The following is a 22,936-nucleotide window of genomic DNA, read 5'->3' on the forward strand; positions in this document are numbered from 1 at the left end:
TCCAAATGATAACATTTTGTGTGATAACTTAGAGGAGGTGATTCAACAACTCCCTCAACCTTTTCTTTTACTTGGAGATTTGAATGGTAGACATCCTTTGTGGGGTAATGTTTTAACAAACACGAGGGGAAATATCATATCATCAGTTGTGGAAAATGAAGATGTAGGACTCCTTAATACCGGAGAGCCCACACACTTACATGTTCAGACAGGTACCTTGTCATGTATTGACCTATCAATCGTAAGCTTTAATTGCCTTCTGGACTTCGATTGGAGGACATTAGATGATTGGCATACTAGTGATCATGCACCAATCATTATAATCACCAACAGTGGTCCACCTTTACCGAGATCGCCACTATGGAATTTTGACAAGGCGGACTGGGATAAATTTCGTGAGCTAAGTGAAATTGAAGGAAATGCAGAACAGTTTGAAAATATTGATGCCATAGACTTACTGAATGGAACTCTCCATACAGCAGGAGTCAATTCAATTCCCAAAACAACAGGGTTATTCAAATAATGACCAGTCCCCTGGTGGTCTTCAGAACTACAGTAACTGCCCTCCACAGAGCCACAAGAAGATCTCTAACATGATTGCGTAGACGCAGAATGATGAGAATTTAATTATGTACAAGAAATGTAGAGCACAGTTCCGTCGTGTCATGAAAGAAGCAAGGCGCCAGTCATGGATGTCTTTTGTTTCCTTCATTAACAGTTGGATACCACCATCTTCTGTGTGGAGGAAAGTAAAAAAGATAGCTGGCAAATTCACCCCCAACCCACCACCAGTGTTGAAGGTGAATGGTCAGTATGTAACTGAAGGAAATGATGTTAGCAATGCCCTGGCTAATAATTTTTCAATTGTATCCAACAAGTGTGAAGGAGCCCCTGGTCACCAGTATAGGAGCATTGAAGAAAAGAAAATTTTAAATTTTGCAACAAGAAGGGAAGAGTTGTATAATTCTCCTTTCACTGAAAGAGAATTTGATTCCGCACTTGCTCATTGCAATGATACAGCCCCTGGCCCTGATGGAATTCCATATGCAAGGATTAAACTTGTACATTTTAATACAAAACTATTTATTTTAAGCATTATTAATAGAATATGGCATGATCATAGTTACCCAAGTGTTTGGGAACCAGCCATTATTTTAGCCTTTTCAAACCCGGTAAAGACAAGTTTTTAGCAGCAAACTATCGTCCTATTGCATTGACATCTTGTTTATGTAAAATCATGGAGAAGATGGTCAATGCAAGGCTGATGTGGTACCTTGAAAAGAAAGTTATTTTATCACCGATTCAATGTGGATTCAGAAAAATTCACTCAACGACTGATGTGTTGATACGACTTGAGTCTTCTATTTGTGAAGCCTTTGCTTCCAAACAGCACCATGTTACAGTATTTTTTGACCTTGAAAAGGCATATGATACCACATGGAGATATGGTATACTTAAAACCATTCATGAATTGGGATTGAGAGGAGAGCTGCCACTATTTATTCAGGCAATTCTATCACATAGAGTTTTTCAAGTGAGGGTTGGGGAAGCTCTATCAGAGAGTAAGTGCCAGGAAGGAGGAGTTCCTCAGGGGAGTGTGCTGAGTGTAACCCTTTTTGCACTAGCAATTAATGGGATATCCTCAGCCATTCCCCAGGATGTTCTCTCAACATTATTTGTGGATGATCTCTCAATATCATTTGCTGGCAATAGAATGGCAATGGTTGAGAGAAAAATCCAACTCTCTATTGATAAAATTATCCAGTGGGCTGACATGAATGGATTTAAGTTCTCGACAAATAAAACTACCATTGTCCATTTTTGTCTTATCCGGGGAGTACATCCAGACCCGGATATATACATTAAAGGTCAACGGATACCATGTGCAAGTGAAGCTAAATTTTTAGGTTTGATATTTGATTGTAGGCTTACATGGGTTTCTCACTTAAAAGCGTTAAAAGCTGAATGTCTCGAGGCTCTGAATATCTTAAAAGTATTGTCCCATACATCATGGGGCCAGACCGCAATACTATTTTAAAATTATACAAGGCCTTGATTTTTTCCAAAATTAGTTATGGATGTCAAATATACTCTTCAGCCACCCCAAGCCGGTTAAAAATATTAGACTCGATACATCATGCAGGTATTAGATTGTCTACAGGAGCTTTTAAAACCTCCCCTATCCCAAGTCTCCTTGTTGATGCTGGAGAGTTACCTCTAGACCTTTACCGAATGTCCTCCATTATTCAGTATTGGTTTAGATTGCAAAGACTTCCTAACACTCTAGCCTTTCAGACTGCAAGCCTTGTAAGGCACGCATCATACTTTGAGATGCACCCAAAATCTCCTCAACCTTACGGCTTTCGGGTGAAACGATTATTAAACAGTCTGGATATAATTAGAAGTAAGGTACTTCCATTCAAGGTATCATCAACGCCTCCATGGAAATTACCAGAGATATCTTTTTGTAAATATTTTATTGGAAATAAGAAGAATATGTCAGACCTAGAAGCCAAGTCTCTCTTTAATGAACATGTTAAAGAACATAGAGGATCAACTTTTATCTATACTGATGCCTCCAAATCGGATGCTGGCGTTGGATTTGGAGTACATAATAATGGTTTTAATTGTAGAGGTGCACTTCCTCTGACCGCTTCCATATTTACTGCCGAACTTTATGGCATATTAACCGCTATTGAGAAAATAGCGTTGGAGAAGGAGGGTAATTCTACAATTTTTAGTGATGCTAGTAGTGTCCTTCAAGCTATAGAAGTTTTTAATTCTAATAACCCTCTAGTTTTGAAGATTTTAGAATGGCTTTTTATTATTGGACGGAGAGGTATAACAGTTCGATTTTGTTGGGTTCCAGCACATGTAGGTGTGTGTGGGAATGAGAAGGCAGATTCACTGGCTAAGAAGGCTGCATCCGAGTTGCTGCCAATAAGGTATCCCATTCCCTGTAATGATTTCTTACCTGACATCAAGAAATTTGTTTGCAATAAATGGCAACAGCAATGGGATAGCCTAGATGGGAATAAAATGCGAGAGGTAACAATTATCATATCTCCTTGGAGGTATAATATGATGCCCCGAAAATGGGAGACGTCTCTTTGTCGTCTCCGTATTGGTCACACTCGGTTGACACACGAGTTTCTGCTGAAGGGCCAACACCAACCGTATTGTGACGACTGTTTAGTACCTCTAACAGTGAGGCATTTGTTGACCGAATGCCCTAATTATAACAACTTAAGGAATAGATATTTATTTGAGGCTTGAGGTGAGGGTGGCAGGTTCATCCTTGCTAAGATTCTTGGAAATGATGTGTCCTACTATGCAAGTGGCATTTTTAGATTTATTTCAGAAGCAGGTCTTCTGAAAACTATTTAACTTTTATGACATTCAACTTTTATGATTTTAATTGAATACTCTTTTATTTTATATTTTCTTTTGTTTTTTTATTTTTGTATACAAATTAAATGTTACCGGCGTCAATGACCTTAGATGTCAGGATGCCTGAAAACTTTAAATCAATCAATCAATCAATCTCTCGTATGACATCGCCCATTCAAGGGGATGGGGGGAGGTAACGTTCAGATTCTTCCCTGAGTTTGTTGCTAAGACTCAGAATCCAGGAGTGCCGGACCCTCGGTTCGACTCTTTCCAGATTTCGAGTCTTCGTTCTGTAACAGATGACCCAGACCATCTCCTACTGTGCCCAGTAAGGAGTCTGAGGCTATATATCAAAAGAACGGCTACAGTTCGTCCCCAAGTGCAGGCATTGTTTGTGAGCACTGGGAGAACAAAGAGGAGGGTTACCAAGAGTACTATCACGGCATGGATTCGTAGGGTAATCCATCTGTCCCTGAATCCAGACCCTCCTCAGTCACGTCGCCCTAGAGCACATGATGTCAGGGGCGTAGCTACGTCCCTGGCCTTCAAGAAGAACTTTTCAGTGACGCAGGTTCTACAAGCGGGGATGTGGAAGCGTCAGACGACCTTCACAGCCCACTACCTGCAAGACGTGACCCACAGGAGGCTCGATACGTTCTCTATCGGCCTTGTGGTGGCTGCACAACAGCTGGTTTAAAACCTCAGGCTCCTTAATGGACAAGTAGCAGAGGGTTGAGGGCATTGTTACCCGGTCTTAGTGTGCATGAATGAAAAGGTTTGTCTGGCCCCTATTCTTTTCCTCATCCTCCCCTCTCGGGGAAAGCAGCATCCTGGGTTCTCTGCAGAGCTGACCTCGAACCACTGCAGGTAAACCATGTTTCCTTGTGTTCCTAGTATTAAGCTAAAACTGTCACGTCCCCATACCCTAACGAGGTGGTTTTGGGAGAGTCCTAGCCTAAAGTTTCCATCTAAAGGACTACAGGTCAACTTCCTAGGACGAGTCACACTTCAGACCTTCACACAGTTTACGTAGGCCGCAGCTCTTGCGCAGCTAGGTTCTAGCGAGGTGCAGGGACTCCTTATTGTTGAGTGCTGACACACTTCGTATGTAAAAACGATCGTATGTTAGAGCAAATATTCCCATAAGAATACACGTTAATTTGTTTAATTCGTTCCTCAGCCTAAAAACCCATAATAACTACTTAATAAATGGCTACACATAGTTACACATAACATTAATACAATATAATAATACAGAAATATCTAAAAAATAAAAAAGAATAGTAATAAATAAATAATAAATAAAAAAGGGGTTTTTATGTAACCCTTTACCTTAGCGACAGGCCAGAGCAGGTGTAGGGACTGCTATGCAGGAGGAGATGGAAGATCAGCAAGGAGGTAGGGACGGTGACTTTGTATGATAACTTACACTACGTGAACTTTAACTTCTCTTATTTTTTTTTTTTCATTTTTATAATTTTATATTTTTTTTTTACATTTTTCTTTGTTTATTATTTTTTAATTTTCATCACTTTCACTCGATTCGGTCTTCCTTTTCTTTGCTTCACTTTCTTTCTTTTCATCATGATCACTAGACTTTTTTAGTAGAGATTTTTTAAAGAAACTATCGAGTGAAAGTTGCTTGGTACGGCTTTTGAGGATTTTTCTGAAATGAGTTAAGCAAACATCATCGAATTGCGCAACAACACGGCAAACCTGAAGTTTCTGTGGGTGATGCTTGTCGATGAAATCAACCACGTGTTGATGATATGGCAACATCTGTTTTATTTCCGCCGTACTTAAGATTTGGCCTACCTCCTCGGTCTCCTCCGACTCACTCAACTGCGCTTGGAACTCATCATGCTGCATGGCTTGCAGCTCCTTGAGTTCCTCGGTGGTGAGCTCTTCATGATGCTTATCGACGAGTTCGGTGATGTCATCTTCATCCACCTCCAGACCCATGGACTTGCCAAGGGATACAATCTCTTCGACGTCTTCCTTGGCGGCAAGCACAGGTTCATTCTCGGGGCCAAAACCTTCGAAATCTCTGGGAGCAACAGCATCAGGCCAAAGCTTCTTCCAAGCGGAATTCAGGGTCCGACGAGTTACTCCCTCCCAAGCCTGATCTATGATCTTTAAGCAGTGCACGATATTAAAGTGGCTCCTCCAAAATTCACGCAAAGTTAAGTTGGTGCTTTGCGTGACATTAAAGCACTGCTTAAATAAGTGCTTGGTGTACAGCTTCTTAAAATTAGAGATGACTTGCTGGTCCATGGGCTGGAGGATAGGGGTGGTATTCGGTGGAAGATACAACACTTTGATGAATTTGTATTCGTCGATGATATCATCTTCGAGTCCTGGGGGGTGAGCGGATGCATTGTCCAAACAAAGCAAGCACTTCAAAGGCAAATTCCTCTTCTGAAGGTACTTCTTGACAGCAGGGCCAAAAACTACATTTACCTATTCCACAAAGATATGCCTAGTAACCCAAGCCTTAGAATTAGAACGCCATAGAACATGTAGCAGGTCTTTATTAATTCTATGTGCTTTAAGTGCCTTAGGGTTTTCGAAATGGTAAACTAATAAGGCCTAATTTTGCAGTCCCCGCTGGCGTTGGCACAAAGGGCAAGAGTCAACCGATCCTTCATTGGCTCATGTCCAGGCATTTTCTTATCTTCGGTGGTAATGTACGTTCGACTATGCATCTTTTTCCAAAACAGACCGGTTTCATCACAGTTGAACACCTGCTGCTCTACGTAGCCTTCCTCCGCCACGATGCTTTCAAACTTTTTAACAAAGTCTTTAGCAGCCTTGGTGTCCGAACTCGAAACTTCTCCATGACGAACAGCTGAATGAATCCCGGTCCGTTTCCTAAATTTCTCAAACCAACCTCGAGACGTCTTGAATTCCTCCGTCGTAGGATCGGCTGAACTCTCCCCGCGTCACCCCCAGAGCCCGCCGCCTTCAAGTTACTGTAGATAGCGCTGGCCTTCTCACAAATGATCGTTTCAGTGATCGTATCGCCAACAATCTCCTTGTCCTTGATCCATATTAACAAAAGGCGTTCCATCTCTTCAAGGGTAGGGCTACGACGTTTAGAAATAATCGTGATCCCCTTCGAAGGTTTCACTGCTTTAATGGCTGCCTTCTGTTTTAAGATCGTCGAGATTGTAGACATATTCCGGTCATATTGTTTAGCCAGATCGCTAACACATACACCTCGCTCGTGCTTTTCTATTATTTCTTGCTTTAGTTCTAATGAAAGCATTGACTTCTTCTTTTTCTCACCACCACTACTACTACTTCCTGAACCGAAACTTAAGCTTTTTAGGACCCATGATTACGAAACACAGAAAACAACACGCGAAAAAGGAAGATAAAAAACACTTAATACCTGAGCGAATAGAGAACAATCACATGATGCACACGAGATGAGAGGACTGATCAAGGTGACGCTCAATTGGCGTCCCTCCGATGTGCTGCCGTCTAGCAGCGTCAACAACAAACCACGGTTGACACTTTCGAGAAAATTCCACGCGTACGCGTATTGTTTACTTCGTATGTTGGAGCAAGACTTCGGGTGTCGAGACAGAAATTTGGTCAAATTTTACTTCGAATGTTGGAAAATTTGTATGTTGGGACATTCGTATGTAGAGGTTCCACTGTACTGAGTCCCCGGGCAAAGCCAAAAGCCAGGATTGGCTGGGACTTGCCAACCTTCCTAAGGGGTGAGTTACCCATATTAAATAGCGTGGTTTGTATTTCAGTTATGGAACAAATGACAAATTCGTAGGTAATTTGTATTTTTCCTAACTATACAAACCTTAGCTATTTAATCAAACTTGCCCGCCAGCCCTATCCCCTGTGAAGTCCTACCTCTAAGCAAAGTGAGCTCAAGCACAGGTGTGTGTGAGGGGTGGGGTAGCAAGCTACCCTCCCTACCCCTCACTAACTAGCGGTGGGGTAGTAAACCTTCGTTAGAATTCTAATGGCTCGTCATTTCAGCTATGCCGAAAGTAATTACCCATATTAAAGAGCTAAGGTTTGTATAGTTAGGAAAAATACAAATTACCTACGAATTTGTCATATTGCTTCCAAATTTGTCATTTTCTTTTGGCCTTTGTCTCTGTAGGAAGAGTCAGCGAGCTACAGTACATGATGTTTCGTATGACATAGCCCATTCATGGGGATGGTTGACAGGTCACACTCGGTTTCTTCCCTGAGTTTGTTGCAAAGACTCAAAATCCATCTGTAGTGAATCTTAGATTTGGGCCCTGTCTGATTGGGAGTCTCTGATCTGTAAAAGACAATCCTGATCAGCTTTTATTATGCCCCGTAAGAACACTGAGGGTATTTCTCAAAAGGATGAGAAGAGCTCGACCCCAGATCAACAAGAGGTTTGTCAGAACTGGGAAGACCAAGAGGAGAATCACAATGAACTTGATCTCCTCTTGGATCAGGCGAGTGATAGAAAAGGCACGGGCCTCTTACACCTTGCCATCAGATAGACGTCCCTTTACCCATGATGCCAGGGTTGTAAGTTCTTCCTTGGCATCCCGAAAGAATTTTTCTGTTTAGTAGGTAGGTCGAAACGTTAAACAACGTTCATCTCCTGCTACCTGCAAGACATAACCCACAGGGGGCGTGGGGGTAGCAGGCCATTTTGTAGATTTCAAGATGGCAGCCATGTAAGTATCAGGACAAATAGATAATTTTATTTTTTTTTATGCTTACACAATATGTTTTGATGCTCTTCCCCAAAAATGGCAAAGTTACATTAGTGACCCAACTATTCACTGAAATCATGGTTTTATTATAGGATTCAAGTTTGTATAATTAGGGAAAATACAAATTACTGATATTAGTGTAAATGATGCCATCTGTGAATGTCATTAGTTTAAAGTTATGTAATGGATGCTTACTGTATTTTGTTTTCAGAATTTGTAGAGTTTTTGGATTGTGAAGAGGCTGATATCATTAGGAGTAAAAATCTGGGGGCTGAAGCTGTCCGTCTTCAGGAAGAGTTACTTAAGGCTCAGAAGGAAATCAAGACACTAGAATTGAAGCTGAAAAATGCTAGACTTCTACTAGACCAAGAGAAACAGGAGCGAATATATGTTGAAAGAGAGAAAAATGACATGGTTAGTGATTTTAGTATGTTGAGTTTGTTGAATACATTGCAGTAGTGTGTTGAGGTTGGAATATTGATTCCAACCAATTGAGGCTTTACTTGAGATTTGATTGAAAAGTTTTCAAAGTAAGCATATCTAATTTTACAAGTATTTAGGTGAATTACTAGCCATTTGCTCCAATGTGAATACAAACCTATTATCCTTTAACCCTTTTACCCCCAAAGGACGTACTGGTACGTTTCACAAAACTCATCCCTTTACCCCCATGGACGTACCGGTACGTCCTTGCAAAAAAATGCTATAAAAATTTTAATTTCATATTTTTGATAATTTTTTGCAAAAATTCAGGCATTTTTCAAGAGAATGAGACCAACCTGACCTCTCTATGACAAAAATTAAGGCTGTTAGAGCAATTTAAAAAAAATATACTGCAAAATGTGCTGGGAAAAAAATAACCCCTTGGGGGTTAAGGGTTGGAAATTTCCAAATAGCCTGGGGGTAAAAGGGTTAAATGGAAGTACGTCTTCATCCTAAGTTTTCGAGTCTATTAAATTGTTAATCAGGTACTTTAGACATTACTGGCGGTGTGCAGGGAATCCCCGCCCACCTGTCTGTCAGCTGGACTAATCACTTCTTTGCCTACAAGGAGTATGCATGTACTCTAGTTGTGTCTCAAATTCTGGTTTTATTCATCTTTTTCTCTCCAGCAAGTGTGCATTACCAATGAAAACCCAGAAAATGGCCTTGTGCCCTATTAAGGGAGAGATGATCTGGGTGAGATATGATGCTGCTGGTTTATGTCAAGCTTGCTGTTGAACCCCATAATTTTTCTTTACTCTGCCTGTGGCTAGTGCCAATTGTGACTGCCTCTACAGTGGAAAGAGCTTTGTAAGAAGAAAAAAGGGCTGTTAAGGATTCTTGGCACTCAACTTCGGGAACTCCAAAGTTGAGGCTGAAGAAGCTATATAGCTCTCTCTCCCTCTCACTGAATGAATGTCCTGAAGTCACTCGACTTCAACGGGGAATATCGTTTCCATGTTGACTCCTTGCGACAGGCAAGAGGGCTCTCAAACTTAAGGAAACTTCTCCCCCAGCTCAACTCTAGATTTTATATTCTATTCCTACTTCTCAAAATTACTCCAACCCCTTCCCAATTTTACAAACTTTCTTTTGTCTTTCTGTTATAACTCTATAAGTAATATATTGTATCCCTTATTCCTATTCATTTTTCTGTAAATGTTATGGATTTATCCTTTTCGTTAATATTTACTGCTTAGGTAAATGAGAGAAGGAATCATGATTGGGATGCATTTGTATTCAAAGCTATGTATGAGAGTATTAGCTAGCCTTAGCAATTCCAAAGATGGTGTGGACTGTTTTAGCTTAACTTTTCTCAAGGGTTGGAATACTGGAATCCAGGGGGGATCAAGTCCCTAAGGTAGGACTCTTGGCTTCTATTGAAAGCCCATTGTTGCAGGTGCAGGATGTTTCTATGTTTTTATGTCCTCATTCCTAGCAGGTGGGTTTACCTTACATCTGTACCTATATATCTGATGAGGTGATATCCTAGGGGTAGGGTATGGTGTGTACCATTTGATAAGTTTTTTCTCAGTGCTGATAATGGAACATATAACTTTCCTTTCAAATGTAATTGATCATATAAATGTACTGTCTGATAGTTTTGTAATATTTTCAAGCAAATAAAACGAACCATACTACCAAAAAATAAATCCGTATATGAATATTTCAACAATAACCCACAATCCCCTGTATACAGTATAGTGACTAGCCCCCTCCGTGACACTGTTGACGATCTCAGCTACTAATGAAAAGGAAAGTAATTTAGAATCTGCTGCTATGGCTGCAACCTCCTATCCTGTTGATGGCACTTTAGCTCCAGTGTTTACAAACTGGAACCTTTTATTCCATCTTAACCTTTATGTTGGGGGAGTAAAAATTCTGGCATTACAAAAGCAAATTTAAGTTTTATATTATGCAGGAATTGCTCATATTATGAATGATAGACTAGTTCACTCCTTTAAAATTTTTTTTTGGAAAAGATTGATATAATAAAATTGAAGCTCCCAAGAAACAGCAATGGTTTGAGGCATAAATAACATATTGACCTTTAGAAAGCTACAATCACTTTCTCAGATATGAAAAAAAGGGTCGTTTCAGAAATATCTAGTTACGTAAAACACCAGGGAAACGGAGAGAGAAGGACGAAACAATATGACAAAGCCATAGACACAAGACGGGGGGGAGGCGGTAGCCAAGTTCCTTCTTGCACATCCCCTCCGCCAAATCAACGCTAATTCAAATAAATTAGCGAAATCAAGGAATTTGGGAAATGCGAGAAGGAATGAAAAATAGGAATGGGAATATGTGGAATGAGGGCTAAGAAAGGCGTTTAGAATGATTAATAAGATGAAAGTAATGAATGAATGTTAGAAAAGAGAAGATGAATGAAATTGCAAAAAAATAGAGAGAATCAAAGAGTTGGAAAGATAGGTTGTAGATATGTAAGTGGAAGAGCAAATTAAATGTACGAAAGGGGTTTGGGAAGGAATAAGGAAAAGGATTAAGGATATAATATGTTTTGAATTTTTTTTACGAGGAGATAGGCTCAGACCACAAGCCTCTGGGTTTTAAACTTTGTGTACAAGGTTTTTCAGCATACATAGTAGCAGGGACCAATAATCGCAGAATAACTTACGAGGTTAGAAATAATGATGAATTTAAAGTTCGAAGCGAGAAGTCACTAAAAGAAATAGAGCTTCCAGTTGAGGCAATTGTCTGTAGAACAAGGGGATGCAGAGACAGAAACCATGTATTTCTAATTGAAACATTTGCTGTCGATCTTGTTGAGGCATTGATTAAGAGTGGGGGTACAAAAAATACCGGGGAGATACATAAAAGTCATGGAATACCAGGCTGGAATGAAAACGTCAAATTACACCACGTTACAGCCAGACAAAAGTTTTTATTATGGAAGGAAATGGGAATGCCGAGATCGGGTGTGTAATACGATGAGATGGTCCTGTCTAAACGAAATTTTAGAAAGGCACTCAAAGTCTGCAAGAAGACGGTAAACAAAACAACAAAGGAAAAAATCGCTAGAGATATGAGCAGGAGAAACCCTTGGAAAACAATAAACAAAATAAGGAAGAAAACTATCAAACTACCGGTTAGTAATGATGGAATAATGGGAGAGTCAAACATAGCAGAAGGTTGGAAGAATCATTATGCTTATATTATGGAAGGTACGAACCATCCACAAATGTCTTTGTCGATGGAAAATGAAGATGAAGAAAGCACCATATCAATTGTTTCCGTTAAAGAAGTTCAAGATGCTTTAAAATCCCTTTTGTTAAATAGTGCCCTGGGCCTGGATGGAATCACAGGGAATCACTTACGATATGCCCATCCAATTCTGTATATGCATCTGTCACTTTTGTTCACTTGTTTGTTCAGGCATCATTTCGTATAAAAAAATCTGACTGAAACAAAAATTCTGAATTTAGCTAAGGATTACCATAAGTCTCTCTCCGATAAAAATAACTATCCTTCAATAGCCCTTGCCTTTATTATTTCTAAGCTATTGAAATGCATCATCCTACAAAGATGCAAAGACTTGTTAACAACTTTGGATAGTCAATTTGCTTATAAAACTAAACACAGCACTGGTATGGCCCTTTTTCTTTTTAAACAAACATGCCAGTTTTATAGGTAAAAAAAAACACTCCAGTTTTTGTATGCGCAATGGATATGTCCAAGGCTTTTGATAGAGTGTGTTATGAAAGATTATTTAAAATTTTAAAGAGAAGACGTGTGCCATTTTACATTCTAGCACTGCTACAGTACTAGTACAAAACTCAGGACTTGGAGTAATGTGGAGCAATAGTCTTTCCTCTCCTTTTAAACCCAGTTGTGGTATTAGACAGGGTAGTGTTCTATCAGCACTTCTGTTTACCGTATATGTGGATGACTTAAGTACAAAGGTCCTCAGCAAGGAAGGTGGTTGCACAATGGGAGAGGTTAAGGTGAATCATATCTTTTATGCAGATGATATAATACAGTACTTTCAGCCCCATCTTTTAAAGCATTGCAAATACTCATAGATAAAAGTATGGAATATTTGAAATACCATTATCTTGAAGTTAATCCTTACAAGACCAAAGTTCTTGTTATAAAGCCCTGGAATTTTATGTCATTTAGTGAACCGTCATTATATTAATGACGTCAGGTTGGAAGTCGTTAAGTCATGTAAATATCTTGGCATGAATATTAATGACAATCTAAAGGACAAGGGCCATATTGCATTACTCTTTCGAGGGCAATGCTTGAGGGGCAATATGTTGCTAAGGAACTTTCATATGTGCAATGATGAAGCAAAAGTGCATTTGTTCAGATCTTTCTGTACTTCCCTGTATTGTATGCCTCTGGCAATGAAATGTAAAAAGGAAACCCTACGAAAAATTCAGGTATGTTATAATGACTCTTTTAGGTACCTGATGGGAATAGAAAGGTTTTCGAGAGTAAGTGGACACTTTTTGTTTCTTTAGGAATATCAACTTTTGATGAATTAGTGAGGAAATGTATTGTAAGCTTGTTATAAAGAGCAAAGTTCAAAAACCACTTAATTTGTGCAATTTTTAACAGTGATAGTTTTAAAAAATCATTAGTTTTTAAAGAGTGGTCTAAACATATTTTCTGTATTTAGACCTTTTGTTTTATTCCTAATATATTTGCATATAACTATTAATTTTATTGTAATATATTGTATATGGCTCTACAGCTGAAATAAAGAATTTGAATTGAATTGAATAAGTGATGGACAATAATAAAATGTAGGAGATATCACACTAATGGGCATGATAGCTTATTTCAGTGAGGTAATTCTTTGGAAGTGAATGATCATATCAGTGGGATACTATCGTGAAAGTGAATATAGGTTGACGATGGACTACGCAGGGTTGATCAGCTGATTTGAAAGTAAACAATGCATGCGATTATAATTTGCTATATTTTTAATTATAAAGACAATAATAAAATTTGAATTTTACATGCATTATTATTGGATACAGTTAACCCTTTTACCCCCAAAGGACGTACTGGTACGTTTCACAAAACCCATCCCTTTACCCCCATGGACGTAACGGTACGTCCTTGCAAAAAAATGTTATAAAAATTTTTTTTTTCATATTTTTGATAATTTTTTGAAAAAAATCAGGCATTTTCCAAGAGAATGAGACCAACCTGACCTCTCTATGACAAAAATTAATGCTGTTAGAGCAATTTAAAAAATATATACTGGAAAATGTGCTGGGAAAAAAATAACCCCTTGGGGGTTAAGGGTTGGAAATTTCCAAAGAGCCTGGGGGTAAAAGGGTTATGTTAAACACCAGTTGAATCAAAATCCGGTTTATTTCAAATATAGCTGTAATTTTATCCTCAGTAAATGGATCAATCATCACAAAGAATCTTTAGCCTTTTGAGAGCAACACACAAAGAAATCGCTCTCTCATTCTCATTGTGGCCCAGTACCACATTTAAAAACTCTTACCCATTGCACTGCTTGGTTCTTTGCGCGTAGATCGAGGTTGGAAACGGCATCCAGTGCCTCCTTAGTCGAAAAGGCATTCTAAGCTACAGTGCTCTATCTGTCGTCAAGGGCACACTGCAGCGCTGGTGTGCCGTACAGTTTCACGTGTTGCATGGCCTCGTTGGCTGGCACCTTGCAAAGTTGGAGCCAACACCCCATTGATCTTTGCCATGATCGGAACACGCACAGAGAGAGAGAGAGAGAATATATATATTGATGAAATATGACTTGGATGATTGCCGATTCATGATGTAGCATAATAAATCTATGGAAGCTTCACTTTTTAAGGTTGACATACGTCCAGATTGACTTACCATACATCTCTCAGTCCTAAGGAAATGGTTGCCTTTATAATACAACCTTTTCTAATTTAAATTTTCCTTGTTTGGTTACTTAGCGAGCATTAGAGAAAAAATACAAGACAAAAGCTTATCAAATTTCTGTCATTACTATTATTGATATCACCATTAGAATCACTTACAATATACACAAATCTTAGACCTACTAGTGTCATACAAATACTAGGTGTAATATCAAAGCTACATGCATTATTTTTTTAGACAACACTGATTTAAATCCAATTAATAAAGACATAGTAAACTGGAACGGCTTCATTTGTCCATGTCTTCACTGTTCTATAGCTCAATGTCAATGGTTGAAAGTTTGATCATTAGATATGGCAGTAGACAAAATGTATGGTATGGTTTGAAAAGGGTTTATTCTTTTTCTCTCTCCGGCACCGTCCAGGATAGATTTGTGGGCTAGTGTGAAAGAGCCCTAAAAGGTTCCTGTTTCCTTATCTCACCCACTACCTATGAGAGTATTTCCACAAGTCCCTGAATAATTTTACCCTCGAATATGTCGTAGCTGCTCAACTGGTTGTGTAACATACCTAGCTCCCTCAAGGGACAAGAGGATCTCATCTTAGATAGCGGACGCAAAGTAAGACCAAGAATAGAAGAGAAGAATGACTAGCTTTTTTTCTTTACTCTTCCCCTCCCGTGGGATATAGCAGTCATACTGTTATGGAGCTGGACTGGACGATTGATGCAGGTAAAACGCTCAACGTAGTTCCTTTTCTTTACGGTAGAATTTGTATTGATGTATATCCCCCATCCTCCTGAGGAGAAGGGTTGATGGAAAGTATACACACCCATTTCTTGCATAATGCCCTTACATTCAGGTACCCGTGTACTGAAGGACATTAAGTCTTCAGCAACCGTCCACCTGGTTCTGTTGGATACGTAGCCTAACACCTGCGACATCTCCATGCTCGGGTAGTTAGGAGGTTGACAATAGTCATGACACTTTCTGAGCCAGTAAACCAACCTTTTGGTTATAGAGACTTTCACCCTCCTAAGGATGAGTATCCTATTGAAGGTTGACAGTTCCTATTAAATATTGGAATAAATTACTACTTTTAAACCAAGTTTTGTTCTTCCCAACCTTGAAGACCTTAGACTATAAGGTTACACTGCCCACCACAACCACCCTACAAGTCCTAGGTCAAAGATTAAAGGGAAGATAGTGCAGTACTGCTTGTCGGGTAGGCCGAGGCTACCCACCGCCCATCAGCCAGCTATATTTATCTTGTTCAAAGCCTAATGTCCTCTAAGCTTTACCGAAGTCTTACTCCTATTAAAAGTCTCATGTTTTAGTGATTAGAAGAAAGCAAATATTTGTGATTTTATAGAGGATTTATGCAGGGATATATATTTTTTTTCTTTTATTTGTTCAACAGCATGCTACATTACTTCATTAAGCTTATTAATAGTTTTTATTTTTATTTTTCCAATTATTTTTTCTTCACCATTTTCAGGCTGGACAAATTGGTTTAGTAATGGATCTTCTGGGCAAGGGCCAGGTCAATGAAACTCGGGAGAAGTTACAGCAGCTACAACATTCTTTTACTCACATCGGTCCCAACCACCGTCGCAGCACGAGGGACGGTTCAGCCATTCCTCTCTCCACCATTACTGAGAATCATGATTCATTAGGTATTGTAACTTTTATCAGTTTTCTTACACTTTTTTGTCTTACATTCTGTGTAGTTAAAAAGCTTTTTTATTTAACCCTTTTACCCCCAAAGGACGTACTGGTACGTTTCACAAAACCCATCCCTTTACCCCCATGGACGTACTGGTACGTCCTTGCAAAAAAATGCTATAAAAATTTTTTTTTCATATTTTTGATAATTTTTTTTTTTTAAATTCAGGCATTTTCCAAGAGATTGAGACCAACCTGACCTCTCTATGACAAAAATTAAGGCTGTTAGAGCAATTTAAAAAAAATATATTGCAAAATGTGCTGGGGAAAAAAATAACCCCTTGGGGGTTAAGGGTTGGAAATTTCCAAAGAGCCTGGGGGTAAAAGGGTTTATGTCTTTAAAGCCTATTCTTCAAAATACCAAATCAGAAAATACCTTTTTTTTTTTTTTTTTTTTTTAAAGAATTACCGTATTTCCCGTGTCATAAGACGCTACAAGTGGTAAGACGCACCCTTAAATCAGCAAGGCAGTTTTAGAAAAAAAAATTGAGGATTTTAAAAACTTCTTGGCAGAAATCCCTAGTCAGAAACTAGCGTGATTATTGTCTGGCACAGTAACTTTTCTTATTTTGGGTGTATTATGAAATGTTTACGTTAATATTAATTAGCTTTATGCCGATGATCCCAATTTCATTAAATATTTATATAAGAAACCACTAAAACAGTCGTAGTTTCCACCACAACTAAACGTTTAGTCATAATGTTCGGTGTTTCAAGTGTTGTTTACATGAAAGCAGTGTTGCCAAAGGTTCCTCATAAAATTTTGGTAGAGGTAAAATTCTTGTAATATTTCCAATATTCCTCATATAGCCTATGAATTTTAACACAAAAAGTAATTATTGATTAAAGAAATGTAGAAATTCTTTTAGGTGGAATACTTTAGCTACTGTTTATGTGATCCTAGGTCTACTTACCTTTCTGCTAACTTGGTAATACTGCCCTCAACTAAGCAACTGTCAGTCTGTATTATTTCGGAACTCAGGCAACAAAGTTATCATACAAAATGTCAACAAAATATGAGAAAATAGATATAAACTGCATAAACAACTAATATGTCATAGCGTCGTCTGCTACGAGACCAATAGTTGGCATGTTTTCTTGTAGAGGGGGGGAGGGGGTAAGCGAGTCATCAGCTGATTACCAAAACAAACAAATGATTTGCATCTGTACTTCATTAAATGAAGTGCAATATAAAAAATAAATTAATTTATTACATATGAATGAAAATTGTAGGTTTATATTCCATCTCGCGAGTTTGAGTGCTTGTATGTCAATAGTTTGGTATTTGAGGGGTGTCAAACCCCTACACAACTTTTTCTTTAGCGTTAAGATGCAGGGTGATTTTGGGGGGGGGCATTTTTTGTGAAAAAAGGTGCGTCTTATGAGACTGGAAATATGGTATATACTTTATAAGTTATTGTACAGTAATACCTTAAACCTTTTACCCCCAAAGGACGTACTGGTACGTTTCACAAAACTCATCCCTTTACTCCCATGGACGTACCGGTACGTCCTTGCCAAAAACTGCTATTTATATTTTTTTTCATAATTTTGATAATTTTTTGAGAAACTTCAGGCATTTTCCAAGATATTGAGACCAACCTGACCTCTCTATGACAAACATTAAGGCTGTTAGAGCAATTTTAGAAAAATATACTGCAAAATGTGCTTGAAAAAAAATAATCCCTGGGGGTTAAGGGTTGGAAAGTTCCAAATAGCCTGGGAGTAAAATGGTTAACATATTAGAGCTTCAACACGCGAGCATTCTGAGATACGAGCCAACCTCTGAGCAAAATATTGTACTGAGATACGAGCACGCTTACGGATGCTAACGACAGATGGCCTAGCACCTGGGAGTGCACTAAGCCCACATCACTTGTTCAGTTCACGTTGTCGTCGACTTCTGTATACTGTACATCTCCCGTGTTGTGTTTGTGGCATTTACATGATTTTCACTGCATTTGTGAACATTCTTTGTAGTAATTGGTGTGTCTTAAGAAAGCGAGTGGTAAGGTTGGCAGTGAGAAGAAAAAATGCATGATGATGATGGAGGTGAAGCATGAAATTATTGAGAAACATGAGCGTGGTGTCCACGCTATTAGGGGCGGAGGGTACAATCAGGCACACTGTTCTATCTAGTTTCTCTTCCTCTTGTTTTATTAAAGTTTGTATGGTTTATATGGGAAATATTTATTTTGATATTGTTACTATTCATAAAATATTTTATTTTTCCATGTTTCCTTTCCTCACTGGGCTATTTTCCCTGTTGGGGCCCCTGGGCTTATAGCATTCTGCTTTTCTAACTAGGGTTGTAGCTTAGCATTTAATAATAATAATAATAATAATAATAATACAATCCTCAAACAGAAGAATGCTATCTAAAGCACACTGGAATGGCATTTTAAGGGATCTTTTGAATTTGGTTTGGTCACAATTGTATAAAGAAGCTGAGCTTGTTGAATGAAAATCTGGCCAATATAATTGATAGACGTATCACTTTTCCTGTGTTAAGAATACCGAGTGAAGAACAATCCCTGGTTCATTGATGATTTTAGACATGCCTATTTGGAAAACAAGGTGGTCATCCTTTTTGGATAGGCAACAGATCAAATGTAACTTGAAATAACTACTCAACTAGGGCTGTTGGTCAGAGAGAGTACAGTATTCTTCAATTGAAAAAAGTACAATTTGACCACAAATGAAACTTTCTGGTACAACCCAGGAGCATAATTTGTGGGCCACCATCAAATCTGTACTCTGATGTGGATTTTGCTTAAACAAGATGGCTCTGTGTTAAAAATTTATATATATATATATATATATATATATATATATATATATATATATATATATATATATATATATATATATATTGTACAGTATTAGTATATATCATACACACATATACCAAGGCACTTCCCCCAATTCTGGGGGGTAGCCGACATCAAACAAATGAAACAAAAAATGGGACCTCTACTCTCTACGTTACTCCCAGCCTAACAAAGAACTCAACCGAGTTCGGCTGGTACTGCTAGTGTGCCACAGCCCACCCTCCCCCGTTATCCACCACAGATGAAGCTTCATAACGCTGAATTAGTTTATATATATATATTTATATATATATATATATATATATATATATATATATATATATATATATATATATATATATATATATATATATATATATATATATAAGTATATATATGATTGTTCCGTAACTGGAATACAAACCACACTATTTAATAGGGGTATTACTTTCGGCATAGCTGAAATGACGAGCCATTAATTTTTAACAAGGGTTTATTACCCTCACCGCTAACTAGAAGGGGTAGGGGAGGGTAGCTTGCTACCCCCCCCCACCCCTCACACACCTGTGCTTGAGCCCACTTTGCTCTCGGCTCGGATGGTGGTCGGACATGTCCGCTCTCATTCTTGCCGTCATTTGGCAGCCATTTAATTGCTTTTGTCTTTTCTTTTTCTAGTTCTGTATATGTGAAGTTTGCCTCTGCAATCACCCGCACCTGGCCTGGGTTTCCTGACCGCCCCTGTGGAACATTCATGTCGGCGGTCGAGACTGATCCTCATGCCCTTTGTCCTTCTTGTAGGGGCCAGCAACAACAGGTGTAGGGAGTGGTCTACTTCCCAGTGGGAGAGGTTTTCGCGACGACGGAAGAAGTCCAAACGGGATGTTTCTCTTTTGAAGGTTGCTTCGAAAGGAGAAAAACCCAAGGCCTTTTCTTCCGTTGCCCAAGCCTCCTCCGAAGCTCCCACTCGGTCGGTCTCTTTTGAGAGACCATTGAGTGGTAGCGTAGACCGATGTATTGTTTACTAACCTTGGGACTCGAGAGATGACGTTGCTTCCCTTCGTAGACCGATGTATTGTTTACCAACCTCGGGACTCGAGAAATGACGTTGCTTTCCCTAGCGTAGTAGCTCCACCTCTCCCCCCGGGGGAGGATATGTCACTAATCTCCTTTTTTCAGCTTTGGTCCTCCTTGGGGCTTACGAGTTCGCCCTCCAAGGAGGTTTTGCTTAACTACATCCGATTGGGTGCCGCTGTTAAGCAATCGTCGTCACTGTCAGAGGTTGATCCTCTGTCTCTTGTCAATGTTGTGGTGTCAGAGGTATCCATTGCGGTATCACCCATCACCTCTGCCTCTCCAAACTCTACGGTAGCTGACGGCTTAGTTTCTCCCGTTCCTGTTCAACCTATGAGGGAGAAACTAAGTCCATTATCAGTCTCTCCTGGTAGTGTTTCTTCCCCTTGGGGGAGTTCACTTACAGAGACACCTCTTTGGAGGACTGCAGGTCAGCTTGCTGATCCAACGTCCCCCAGAGGGCGCATTCGTCGGAAGGCTCGCCTTCCTCTTCGCCTTAGAGGCCTTCCTTCACCTGCGGTGAGGAGGCGTCTCTTTGGTTCAACATCTTCGATGCAGTCCACCGCAGAGGAGCCTCGAGACCAATCATCCATCACTGCTTCTGCATTGGTCCTGGACCTTTCTGCAGATCGTTCGCGATCTCCTTCGGTGGAAGGTCGTCCTTTTAAAGGACACGTCGACCTTCCATCCGACAGACCTGCCGTCCCCATTTCTACATGGGCCTAACAAGGCTCCAGCAAAGCACGCTATTGCGTGCTAACCACATACGCGCTATGCGCCAACGAGATCTGACGAACGCTCCTTAGTAGCTTGTCAGGCCCCATCACTAAACCCTAACACAGGGCATCAAGGGCGTATGCGCCAACACGCGCATACGCTCCAACAGGAGCATAGCTCCATCACGCGCTATGCGCGCCCTCATATGCATATGCGTTCTCCTGCACGTCAGGTCTTGTCTGCGTGCCCTGCGCTTACGCGCCAACATTCTCCTCTGCGCCTAGCTGTGCGTCAACCTCATGCGCAATGGAGCTCTCCCGCGCGCCATCAGTCTCCTGCCCGCGCGCATACGCGCCCAACATTCAACCCTCTTGCGCGCCGTGCTGCGCATCATCATACACGCCAGGAAAAACCTGCACGCCAACGATCTACTGAAAGTAGTACTTCTGGGAAGTCAGCAATGCTGGCTTCTCCCATGCGCCAACCAGTACCATCATGCCAGCGCTCACCTGCGCGCCAGCCTTCTCCTACGTGCGTTCGCAAGGATACACGCTCGCTTGCCCATCCTCTCCCAAGGATGCGTGCCAACATTCTCTCGCGCCCCACACAGCACGCTAGGGATCTTTCTCCTGCACGCACGCGCCCTACGGCTGGTATAGATGTGCGCGAACTCTCTCCCACGCACCCGCGCGTGAGAGCCCTGATTTTCTCTTTCGCGCGAGTGTCAATATCCTCCCGCGCACGAGACTACTGAACTACGCACGGCAAGGTCGCCATCGCCTCATTCCCTTCCCCGCAAGCGCATACCACTGCGCATTGTGGGAGAAGGGAAACATCCAGAGGGATCCAGGATCCCAAAGCCACCACAGGCGAACCCACCAATGATGGGGTCTCCTCCCAGAGATCCTTCAATCACTATCCCTTCAAGGGGTATGTCTGACAACGCGTCTGTCAGCCAACAGCCTTGGTTTGGTGCACTGATCAGAGCCGTAACGTAGGCTTTCAAGCCTGTCTTCTCTGAATTGGGACACAGAACCATGGCTTCTTTTACCCCTTTGAAGAGAAAAAGAGGAGTTCCAGACGTGGTCACTTCCCCAAAGGCGAAACTGACTTCACGCAGACCTTCGAGGCAGGTTCCTTCTTTTCCTCAGACTGCCTCCTTCCCTTTCGGACGAAGATTTCCGGTCCCCAAGGGAATCACGCGAAGACAGACTTTCCCCCATCGCACCAATGGGGGAAACCTCTCCTCACGCCGAAGGGTCTACTCAGTCGGGGATTGAAAGGAACATGCCACCCTCGTCAATGTTGGAGTCCTACATCCTTCCCAGGAAGGAATCTAAGGACTCCAAAACATTGCCGAAGTCCTCTACTAGGACTAGGATGGAGCCAGCTAGCCACTCAGGGAATGTCCGCGACTCTCCCCAATAAGAGCCTTTGGGGATAGAAGGAGACTTTGCTGCAAGTCCTACACCAGGAGGAGACCAGCAAGAGTCGAAACATGCATTTTGGCAAGTTCTGACTCTAATGAGGGCTCTCAACGGGTTTTCCGACCCAGAGATCCCTCCTCGAGAGGGCAAGGACACGGTCTTGGACCGTGTCTTTGGTACTCAGAAACCCTCCAAAACTGCACTGCCCTGGTCTCTAAGGGGTTAAGAGTACCAGGGACAAGATCTCATAACAGCTCTCCGAGATGTCCTCCTCCAACCGTTCCGGTACCACCAACAAGCTCCTCCCACCTCCTCGCGTACAGCAGAGGAGGTACTTTGAGATCTTGGAGGAGCCTTGTTTAGCTCTTCCTCTTCACCACTCGCTGGAATAGCTAACCAGGGAGTCCCTCTTGAGAGAGACTCCAACCGGCAGGTCTTGTTCTCAGCAGCCGAGATCTTCAACCAGGAGAAAGTTGCGAAGTGTGCTATGCAAGCCACTTTGTGGCTCGATATCTAGTTGGGGACCTTGGGTATCCTGATACGTTCTGAGGACTTCTCCAAAGAACGTACCAGGAAAGCTGTGGAAACCTTCCATCTCTCGGGTACTCGCATGATCGAGTTTCTGGCCCATCAAGTCTCGAACTTGTGGGCAAATACCATCCTGAAACGTCGGGATGCAGTAGCTGAGAGATTACATCAAAAGGTTCCTAGCACCGAGATCAATAGGCTCAGACATTC

The 22,936-nt window shown here is 40.8% G+C and overlaps 1 protein-coding gene across 3 annotated transcripts in view; it reads left to right on the forward strand.

Moving 5' to 3' along the window:
- Positions 1 to 22,936, forward strand: part of LOC137635933 (rac GTPase-activating protein 1-like) — a 159,291-nt gene that overhangs the window by 18,972 nt on the left and 117,383 nt on the right. For all 3 annotated transcript variants that reach the window (XR_011042822.1, XM_068368380.1, XM_068368381.1), the window contains exons 3-4: positions 8,329 to 8,531; positions 15,947 to 16,124. Coding sequence is in view for 2 of the 3 variants with exons in the window: in XM_068368380.1 (XP_068224481.1) it covers positions 8,329 to 8,531; positions 15,947 to 16,124 (381 nt within the window). In the remaining variant the exon portion in view is untranslated. The remainder of the gene's footprint in view (positions 1 to 8,328; positions 8,532 to 15,946; positions 16,125 to 22,936) is intronic.

This window comes from Palaemon carinicauda, unplaced genomic scaffold (assembly GCF_036898095.1).
Source record: "Palaemon carinicauda isolate YSFRI2023 unplaced genomic scaffold, ASM3689809v2 scaffold2, whole genome shotgun sequence".
Classification (NCBI taxonomy): Eukaryota; Metazoa; Arthropoda; class Malacostraca; order Decapoda; family Palaemonidae; genus Palaemon; species Palaemon carinicauda.